Here is a 10,692-nt window from a genome sequence, read left to right on the forward strand (position 1 = left end):
AGAACCCGTTCTCTGAGTCAGAACCGTTCTCTGAGTCAGAACCCGTTCTCTGAGTCAGAGTCTGTTCTCTGAGTCAGAGCCCGTTCTCTGAGTCAGAACCGTTCTCTGAGTCAGAGTCTGTTCTCTGAGTCAGAATCTGTTCTCTGAGTCAGAACCGTTCTCTGAGTCAGAACCCGTTCTCTGAGTCAGAGTCTGTTCTCTGAGTCAGAGCCTGTTCTCTGAGTCAGAACCCGTTCTCTGAGTCAGAGCCTGTTCTCTGAGTCAGAACCCGTTCTCTGAGTCAGAACCCGTTCTCTGAGTCAGAGCCTGTTCTCTGAGTCAGAACCGTTCTCTGAGTCAGAACCGTTCTCTGAGTCAGAGTCTGTTCTCTGAGTCAGAGCCCGTTCTCTGAGTCAGAACCGTTCTCTGAGTCAGAGTCTGTTCTCTGAGTCAGAACCGTTCTCTGAGTCAGAGTCTGTTCTCTGAGTCAGAGTCTGTTCTCTGAGTCAGAACCCGTTCTCTGAGTCAGAACCGTTCTCTGAGTCAGAACCCGTTCTCTGAGTCAGAGTCTGTTCTCTGAGTCAGAGCCCGTTCTCTGAGTCAGAACCGTTCTCTGAGTCAGAGTCTGTTCTCTGAGTCAGAATCTGTTCTCTGAGTCAGAACCGTTCTCTGAGTCAGAATCTGTTCTCTGAGTCAGAGTCTGTTCTCTGAGTCAGAGCCTGTTCTCCCTGGGAGGTGAACAACTGCGTCCACGCCCCGAGGCCTGTACAAACATCGCCTGTCCAGCCTTTGCTTTTTTTTTAAATGATCAAATTAATTTAGTGTTTGTGTTGAAATATGAATCAGCGAATACAGAGTTACTTTATTTGTAAATCATTTAAAAAATATTATGATGGGTTGCCGGCTGTGTTTGTATCATGATGATGACAAGACAGGTCAGGTCAGGTGACCGCGGGAATTTAGCGGTAAAGCTGAGATAGAGCTTCTTAAAACGTCATTTTTATATACAGTCTATGGAAAAAACGCTGGAGCAGCTTCTCTCTGGACTTCACTGGGCCTGCTAGCATTAGCAGAGAGCCTGGAGATGCTAACGTCGAGGAGGACAGTAAACGCGGCAGCAGCTGCTAACGTTAGCTCAGCTAATCATCAGAGCCACAGACACCTGTTCAGCTGCACTACCCCATCTACACCTGAGTTCCACAGGTGGCAGAGACCCGGCGGCAGGCAGGTTACGGGTTTAGCACCCCCATAATTCAGCTATCACTTTTTACCTGTTAAAACCATAAGTCACGTCTAGATAACTATTTCAGTCCATAGAGACTTTTAGCTAACTATTTCAATCATGCTTTACCTAAAGCTAACTGTTTCAAACATTAGCTAACTATTTCAATCATGCTTTACCTAAAGCTAACTGTTTCAAACATTAGCTAACTATTTCAATCATATGTTACCTAAAGCTAACTGTTTCAAACATTCAGGTTAGACACCAAGATGTGACTAGGGCTTTAGGCCGGACAGTCCGGATTTTCAGTGCCCTGTCCGGCCGCTGTATGTTTGTGTAGCCTATTCAGCTACACAAACATCATCTTTAAACCACTCACAATTGTACTATAAATGAGAGTAAACCAGAGTCCTATGTACACCATAGTAATTTATTGATATGCCGCATAATGTCCTCCTTTTTGGTGTTATGGAAATGGTCACCCTAGATGTGACTGAGGGGGCTGTTAAAAATTATGGGTTATTTTATTACATTTATGGGTTATTTTTTCTTAAAGTTAATTGCTTTAACCACATGACTAAATAACAATAAATTGTTTTTGTAAAAAAGTGGTGGCAGGGTGCTGTGGAGACCCCAGGGTTTGTGTCCTGTCCATATACTGTTTAGACTGCTGTTTCAAAATCAAAGAATTTATTATCATTATTGTTGTTGTTATCATTATTGTTAAGATCAACAAAAGCTGGACTAAATAAAGCTAGGTTGGGGGGGGGGTTAATTCAGTAGTTAATGAGTAGAGTGTTACAGCCTGTCATCACATCACAATAGACACTAAGAGGAACTGTCTACAACACTGATGTGTGCGTGACCCACATACATGTAAGTTAAGGCTCTTATACTGTAAATAATAGTTTTTTCTTTGAGATGCTTTTCTGCCTCTGTACCTTGTGATGTCAGATCAGCTTTAAACTCGCTGTGATTTTTGTCGGTGACGGGATGAGGACCCCTGACAGGTGAGAAACTTTAATGTGTGAAAGTCAGCGGAGTCACAGAGGTCATTTCATGAGTGTTGGGACACAACACACTGGTCTACTTTTAACCAATCATGTTTTTCTGCTTTTTCATGAGGAAATGTGGAAATATGTTTCCTGTTTCTTTAAGTGTTGATGTGTTTATCATCACTCTTCAGTTCCTCGTCCTGCTCGTTGGATCATAAACACTGCCCAGATTCAGCTGTGTCAGTCTGCAGGAGGATCAACAGTCACCAAGACTCCAGCTCCTGTTTCTGTGAGTGTTCAACACGGTTCTACCTGTGGTTTAAAGAGTTCAGGTTGGAGTGTTTAGGGAGGGGTCGACCTCTGTAACGTAACGTAAGTCTGACAACCAGTCCTCCAACTTCACTCACCACACAGGTTGTTTATTGTTTGTTCTGACCCTTTGATACGACCCACAGGAGTGTCTCCTGAAGTGGCGGCCCTGTGGCCGCAGATGGTCAGGCTTAGGGCAAGATTAAGGTTTTGGTTAAAATGATTACTTTCTGAAGGCTAGAGGACCTTCGTTGTCATGGTAACAATAATAACAACATAGTTATTGCTGTGGAACAGTCCTGGATAAAAGAAGCAGGAAGCATGTTGTCTCATTTCCTGTAGCTGGTGTCTCTGTTGCTTACATGTTATTCAGATCTGCTAGTTTCTTTAGCAGTTTGCGATGATGTGTTATTAATTATTATGCGTCATAAAGTCAGGATTTTAGCAGCAGCTTGACGTGACTGCTGGTTAACATGTCGTCTTAATGGACGTTTTTTCAGTCACTGTTTCAAACTTGTCAGTGAGTACAGCTCAATTGTGAATTCAGTTGAAATACCTGAACAGTGTTTAAGGCTGAACTCGTTCCTTTCTGTGGGAAAATTTTATTTCAATGTTACAGAAGCAAGTGTATAATAAAACATAGAACAGCTGTTTAAATATCAATTAATATTTATCTGAAAACCCACATGACTGTGAAAACCTGATCTGTTCCAGTAACTCTCAGCTCCTGCAGCACTGATGCAACTCAGGGGCAGGAACCAGAACAAGGAACTTGTGGTTATGGTGTCTTAACCACTCAGCCACAGGACACCTGACCCCTCCCTCCAGTCACAGCTCATTTCCCATTAGACCCTGACACCATATAAACCTGTGGAACTGCTCAGAACCAGAGGCTGGTTGAGCTTCAGCAAAGAGGTCAAAGGTCAGTGTGAGAAATCACTTGATCAGTGAGAGTCAAACTGAGGAGCACTCATGTACAGAAACTATGTTTCAAGATATTTAAGACTGAAAACCTGATGAGTTTTTATGTAAACGAATGACTGACAGGCCAGAAAAGCAGAAACACAGTGTCCTCTGACCTCACTGCCGTGATGACACCAGAGAACGTCCTGAACACGCTGGATGATCTGAAAAATGAGGAATTCAATAAATTCAAGTGGTTCCTGCAGCAGCCCGACATCGTGCCCGGCTTCCCAACCATCAGGACGGGCCACCTGCAGACGACAAACACATGGGACACGGTGTCTCTGATGGTGCGGATGTACACACTTCCTGGAGCTGTGGAGGTGACCAGGACGGTTTTAAAGAAGATCAACAGGAATGATCTGGTGCAGAGTTTGTCTGACAGCAGCTCAGGACCAGGAGGTCAGTAGAGCACAGGAAAACATCAGGGGTTCTTTCAGGAGAAAGAAAACATTACTTATTACTTACAGTCAGTATTAAGTAATGTTTCTTGAATCCAGGTGATGATCTGACTGAGATCACCTGACACCTGTTCTCAACCTGTCTGCCTGTCTGAAGGATTCCTGCTTCATTAATGAAACACCAACATGAATAGAACATAATCGTCTCAGAGCTGTCTATACATACGACTGTTAAAACCTGATCCTTCCCAATATCTCTCTCTCTCTCTGTCTCTCTCTCTCTCTCTCTCTCTCTCTCTCTCACTCACTCAGTGGTCAGTGATGTTGGTGACACTCAGGCTCCTCTTCCTCAGACTGAAGGTAAAGCTGGTGTGTTCTCTGAAAAGTTATGTTTAAGTTTGTCTTTGTGACACACAGACGACGTCAACCTCTACAGCAGCATCACTTCAGTCTTCCTGTTTCTGACGTGTTAACTAAAGCATAACTTCCTCCTGTTCCTTATTATTGTGCACATCGCCATATCAAGATCATGTAGTGGTTACAAAATCTTGTAAATAAGAAATAAGGACGCATAACCTGTCAGACTCATCTTTACATTCTGGCAGCTGTTTATTTATGAGCGCAGTTTGTCATACAGGCACAATGAAGCCCTCTCTGTTCTACACCTCAGTATCAGAATAAGAGCACTAGAACAGTATTAACAGATGTTGTTTTCCCTAAAGTTATAAACCTTTGCTTAATTAAATGTAAAAATCTTGTGTTTACTTCTTGAAGAAACAAGAAATGAGGCCTCTGCAGACATACATCTCGTACTCTGACGTCTTCTCTTCATGTGTGACACAGATGTGATGGTTCCTGTACCAGACCCACACCCCATCAAATATTACCAACAGATGCTTCAATCAAACCTCCAGGACAAGTTTATGTGTGCACAAGAAGGGTGGGCAGCAGACAGACAGCGTCTGGCTGACATCTACACAGAGCTGTACATCACAGCCGGGGCTGACGTACACATCAACACTCAGCATGAGGTCAGACTGATCGAGAGCACAGAGAGGCAAACAGACACAGAGAAACCAGTTAACCCCAGTGACCTGTTCAAACACCCCTCTGGAGAATACAGACCCATACGAACAGTGCTGACCAATGGAATCGCAGGAATTGGAAAAACATTCTTTGTGCACAAGTTTGTGTTGGACTGGGCTGAAAAAAGAACCAATCAAGACGTGCATCTAATTTTCCCGTTCACCTTCCGTCGCCTGAATTCACTGAAGGGAAAAGAGTTTTGTTTGGCAAAGTTCATTCATGAATGTATCCCAGAAACTGTAGACATCAAGGAGGAAGCTCTGAATTACATCTTTAAAACTCTGCAGTCCTCAGGAAACTCCAACTTTGACAAGAGCCAATTCAAACTTCTGTTTGTGTTTGATGGACTGGATGAAAGCCGCCTTCATCTGGACCTTAAAGCCGATGATATTGGCTCTATTGATGTAACAAAGTCAACTAAAGCAGATGTCCTGCTCAAGAAACTGATCAATGGGAAACTGCTACGCTCCGTTCGCCTCTGGATAACCACACGACCTGCAGCAGCCAATCAGATCCCTCGAGAGTTTGTCGACAGCATGACAGAGGTCAGAGGGTTCACTGACCCACAGAAGGAGGAGTACTTCAGAAAGAGGTTCAGAGATGAGGAGCAGACCAGCAGAATCATCTCCCACATCAAGAGATCACGAAGCCTCCACATCATGTGCCACATCCCAGTCTTCTGCTGGATCACTGCTACAGTTCTGGAGGATGTGTTGAAGACCAGAGAGGGAGGAGAGCTGCCCAAGACCCTGACTGAGATGTACACAGAGTTCCTGGTGTTTCAGATTGATAGGACGAAAGAGAAGTATGGACCAGAGAAGTGCATTCATTACATTCAGTCATTAGCAAAGCTGGCTTTTCAGCAGCTGGAAAAGGGGAACCTGATCTTCTACGAGGAAGATCTGAAAGAGAGCGGCATTGATTTCAGAGCAGCCTCAGTGTGCTCAGGAGTGTTCACACAGATCTTTAAAGAAGAGCGTGGAAGGAAAGAGAAAGACAAGATGTTCAGCTTTGTGCATCTGAGCATTCAAGAGTTTTTGGCTGCTGTTTATGTGGAGATGTCTCTCATCAACAGCAACAAGAATGTGATGCCTTTTCCTAGGCCATCACTTCAAAACCTGCGACTGTTTTTAAGGAGAACCTCTGCAGCAAAGATCCACAGGATTGCCATCGATAGGGCCTTACAGAGTCCAAGTGGTCACCTGGACCTGTTCCTTCGCTTCCTCCTGGGTCTTTCACTGCAGATCAATCAGGATAAACTACGGGACCTGCTGAAAAAGACAGACGGCAGCTCACTGACCAATCAGGAAACAGTTGAGTGCATCAAGAAGAAGATCAGTGAGAATCTGTCTCCAGAGAGAAGCATCAACCTGTTCCACTGTCTGAATGAACTGAATGATGGTTCTCTAGTGGAGCAGATCCAACAGTCCCTGAGATCAGGACGTCTCTCCACAGATGAACTGTCTCCTGCTCAATGGTCAGCTCTGGTCTTCATCTTACTGTCCTCAGAGGAAGATCTGGACGTGTTTGACCTGAAGAAATACTCTGCTTCAGAGGAGGCTCTTCTGAGGTTGCTGCCAGTGGTCAAAGCCTCCAACAGAGCTCTGTAAGTGCACTGATACCTGCACATACTAACGGATGTGTCAGCTTGTGTAAATTATTGTGATCCCAGAATTATGGTCGCCATGGTAGTCATGGTTACTGGTGTTTCACGGTGTTCAGGTAAATACCGGTTATCCACCATCTTTTTTCATGTTTTTATTGACATAAAACCCATTTGTTTCATCAGCACACTCATAAAATGTAAAACTCTCATTTGTAAAATACCAGTTATCAATTACATCATGTGACGAGAGGACAGTTGACAAAGATGACGGATTTGGTGTCAAAGTGAAAAGCAAAAAATTTGGCAATATTTTAAACTTCAACCCGATGCCACAGGAAACCTGGTAACACTACTGCAGCAATCTGCAAACTATGTGTGATGGAGGGGGCAGCATCTGGAGGTAACACTTGTTATCTGCAGATACTGAGCTGACAAACGACCCAATAGCCAAGTGGTTAGGACCCATACCACATGGGTGCAGGTGAGTCCTGGTCCAACTCCTGGTCGGCCGGACTCTTTGCTGCAGGTTGTTCCTCCTCTCTCTGTCCCATCATTTCCTGTGTCTCTACAAGTCCTTTCCAATTAAGTTTATTACCCCGTGGGAATATGTCCACATTGTTGTATCCCTGCAGAGACTAGAATCTCTTAATGTAACAACTTTAACATTTCGTGTTATTTCCCTTTTAAATATCACTTCACAGCTAAAATCTTTCATTAACTCTCCGTCAGACTGAGTGGCTGTAACCTCTCAGAGAGAAGCTGTGAAGCTCTGTCCTCAGTCCTCAGCTCCCAGTCCTCCAGTCTAAGAGACCTGGACCTGAGTGACAACGACCTGCAGGATTCAGGGGTGAAGCTGCTGTCTTCTGGACTGGAGAGTCCACACTGTAAACTGGAGACTCTCAGGTCTGGATCTGTTTGGTGATACAGCAAAATGATGGACGGGACAGATGAAATAAATGGTCCATCATTGTGTTTATGTGTTTGTCCTCAGTCTCTCAGGCTGTCTGATCACAGAGGAAGGCTGCTCCTCTCTGGCCTCAGCTCTGAGCTCCAACCCCTCCCATCTGAGAGAGCTGGACCTGAGCTACAACCATCCAGAAGACTCAGGAGTGAAGCTGCTCTCTGCTGGACTGGAGGATCCAGACTGGAGACTGGACACTCTCAGGTATGGACAGACAACAGGAGCTCACACTGTCTCTCTACCACACTGGTTCACAGTCTGATAACACTGATGACAGTAACTCTAATTCTTGTTGACAGTTTTAGAAACCACATTGTTTCACGTCCGTGTTGGTTTAAAAGTTCATTCTTGACCCTAGAAATTATTAAATTAAAATGAAATATTATAAAATAAGTTGAAACTTGCAGTTGGGGCATATTTTCTACCCATAAGACTAAACCTCTTTATCAGACTGTCTGCATGTCCAAACCCTGGAGAGGCTCACACTATATTAATGAATCTGATCAAAGGTCATTAATCCTCAAGGTGATTAATCAGGGGTCATGACCCCTCAGTGACCAGTGAGAACCAATCAGACAGAGGTTAGTCTTGTTTCTAGAATAAGTCAGGGGCAGTTCAGGGTTAACATTAGGCTTTAAGTTTGTTTAATCTCTGGGCAGTGACCAAAAGAATGAGAGCAGCAGAAATGAGTTTCCTCTGTCGGGGGTCTGGACTCAGAGATAAAGCGAGGAGCTCAGAGTGACTGCTGATCAGGAGCCTCCTCGGTCCTTCAACTGGAGGTTCTCTGGGCTCGTCAAGCTGGTGGGAGTCTCGGGGTAGACCCAGAACACACCAGAGTGACGATGTCTCATCTGGTCTGGGAACGTCTCTGGATCCAGGAGGAGCTGGAGAACAATGCTGGGGAGAGAGAGACATCTGGGATACCTGACTTCACCTGCTGCGTCTGAGACCTGAACATGATGAGAGCCAGAAGATGGACAGATTTTATCTTTTAGTATTTTATTATCTTGACTTATTTGGATGTTTCATTTGTATCTGACATTTTTTTTACAATTGACTTGTTTAATATGAAGTTCAATTGTGTCTGTGCATGAAATGTTTAATAAATGCAGCTGTTTAGTGTTAAGGGTGGATCTGAGTGAAGGCTGATGAGGATGAGTGATGAAGAAGCTTCCTTCTGACGTTGTTTCTTCCTCCAGGCTGGAACATGGTGGAGAGCGGAGACTGAAACCTGGTCTGAGGAAGTGTAAGTGTACTCACCTTTTGTGTTCAAGTAGTTGTAGGGGGACTTAGGTCATTTTCAGGTTCATGTTTTTATGTCAGTGGTCTCTTACTAAATGTCAACATGCTCTTATGTTCATCATCACATTATTTTCCTCATACTGTCTGTTTCTGCAGCTCCTCTGTTCGCCCGTCTCAATCTGTTTCACTGAGCAGCAGCCACATCTCCATGATCCTGCTCAACACCTGCTGCTACAGCCATTATCATTATCATTACATGGTGCTCCTCCCCCTGCTTTAACATAACAATATCCCAGACTGCAAAATTAAACTTCTGACCCAACATATGTCCTTGACTTCCACATCTGGGCAGATTCCAGTTGTTATCCTCCTGTATTGTCTGACAGCTGCAAGATTTTCTGAGTTTGTGCCAGAATTGGTCCAGATGTGGAAGTAGCATCTGACAAACATACATTGGGCCAGATGTGGCCCAAATATGGGCCAGATTTATTTAGGCTTTTAGCTGATCTCACACACAGATGATAAATCAGTGTCATTGGCTCCTTTACTTGCTCTGGCTGCCTCTTAACAATTAGTGTGCAGGTTTAGTTTTCACACACGTCTTCACATGATGCTGCGATATCGTAACTGATCCCAGAACAGCAGTTTGACGAGCTCCAGGCTCTGTCAACAGAACGTCACACACAAAATGACAGAAACTACAGATACAACAGCTGGAAGTCAGACTGGCTTCAGAGACAATACCCTGCTGCCACCACCAGAAGGCAGTAAATTACATGCTGAACAAACAGGCATCTGATCCTTTGTGGGACAGAAAGCTGTTCTGAGATCAGATGTAAGGAGAGAGATCACTTCACTTCAGGATCAGTCTATTTGACACAGATCTGAACTGTGCAACATGATTTATGTGAGCTTGACACTTGAAGACTGTTCTTACATTGGAGCTGGGGTCCGGAGCTGGGTTCTGGGTCTGGGTCCAGAGCTGGGGTCTGTGGATTATTAACGCCATTATTGACCTCAGCTCGTCTAGGAAAGTAGAAAAAGACTAAACACTAAACTTTTTTCCTGGGAACATTTCTTCTTACGTTCACGTCAAGTGTTGCAACTGTGGCTGTTTATCATGAACATGTGACATGTAACAGTTTATACAAGAGACAAAATCACAAAAAGCACAATATGTCTCCTTTAGAGCAAAATCTTGTGATTCCTCATTATCTAATCACAAGTCGTCTGTTAATAAACCGTCAGATGAAAACCTGTGTGTCGTTCTCTCCATCAGACGCCTGTGACCTGGAGCTGGACACAAACACAGTGAACAGGAAGCTCAGACTGTCTGACGACAACAGGGCGGTGATGGCAGTGACGGAGGAGCAGCTGTATCCTGATCATCCAGACAGATGTAACTACTGGCTTCAGCTGCTGTGTCGAACTGGTCTGACTGGTCGCTGTTACTGGGAGGTGGAGTGGACGGGAGAGGTTCACGTGTCAGTGACCTACAGAGGAATCGTACAGAGGGGAGATGGTTACGACTGCAGGTTTGGAGTGAATGATCAGTCCTGGAGTCTGAGGTGCTCTGATGCTGATGGTTACTCTGCCTGTCACAACAACACAAGAAAAGATCTCCCCTCCTCCTCCTCTTCTCACAGAGTAGCAGTGTATGTGGACTGTCCTGCTGGCTCTCTGTCCTTCTACAGAGTCTCGTCTGACTCACTGATCCACCTCCACACCTTCAACACCACCTTCACGGAGCCTCTGTATCCTGGGTTCTGGTTGTTATCATATGGTTCTTCAGTGTCTCTGTGTTCTCTGTAGATCAGTTTATATTTTACGTTGCATTAGAATTGCCTTTAAATCATGACAGAACATTTACTTTAGTTTCCTTTATTTTTTTTTTACATCTGCAGTTTTTCATGAGATACATTAAAGAC

The 10,692-nt window shown here is 44.4% G+C and overlaps 1 protein-coding gene across 6 annotated transcripts; it reads left to right on the forward strand.

Moving 5' to 3' along the window:
- The first annotated feature begins 706 nt into the window (after window positions 1–706).
- On the forward strand, window positions 707–10,583 carry LOC139637055 (NLR family CARD domain-containing protein 3-like). Of its 6 annotated transcripts, none has more exons than XM_071505544.1 (10): window positions 707–1,203; window positions 2,388–2,485; window positions 3,220–3,427; window positions 3,553–3,870; window positions 4,182–4,229; window positions 4,713–6,561; window positions 7,291–7,464; window positions 7,553–7,726; window positions 8,722–8,768; window positions 10,044–10,583. In XM_071505544.1, the coding sequence occupies exons 4-10, from the start codon at window positions 3,597–3,599 to the stop codon at window positions 10,574–10,576; spliced, it is 3,099 nt and encodes a 1,032-aa protein (XP_071361645.1). In that variant the 5' UTR covers window positions 707–1,203; window positions 2,388–2,485; window positions 3,220–3,427; window positions 3,553–3,596; the 3' UTR covers window positions 10,577–10,583. The 6 variants fall into 6 exon arrangements, with proteins under 6 accessions (XP_071361645.1, XP_071361644.1, XP_071361643.1 ...); XM_071505543.1 differs by lacking the exon at window positions 707–1,203 and adding an exon at window positions 1,322–2,211; XM_071505542.1 differs by lacking the exon at window positions 707–1,203 and having other exon boundaries at window positions 1,322–2,568.
- The last annotated feature ends 109 nt before the right edge of the window (window positions 10,584–10,692 follow it).

Source organism: Trachinotus anak, unplaced genomic scaffold (genome assembly GCF_046630095.1).
Source record: "Trachinotus anak isolate AG129_WGS33_773 ecotype Australia unplaced genomic scaffold, CSIRO_AGI_Tana_v1 ptg000019l, whole genome shotgun sequence".
NCBI lineage: Eukaryota > Metazoa > Chordata > Actinopteri > Carangiformes > Carangidae > Trachinotus > Trachinotus anak.

Bases quoted from the DNA above. Each gene is read 5' to 3' on its own strand.
- LOC139637055 (XM_071505544.1), top strand. From the start codon at position 3,597: ATGACACCAGAGAACGTCCTGAACACGCTGGATGATCTGAAAAATGAG. The intron at 7,465-7,552 runs GTCTGGATCTGT...GTTTGTCCTCAG, and splicing joins TGTAAACTGGAGACTCTCAG to TCTCTCAGGCTGTCTGATCA. The intron at 8,769-10,043 runs GTAAGTGTACTC...TCTCTCCATCAG, and splicing joins GAAACCTGGTCTGAGGAAGT to ACGCCTGTGACCTGGAGCTG.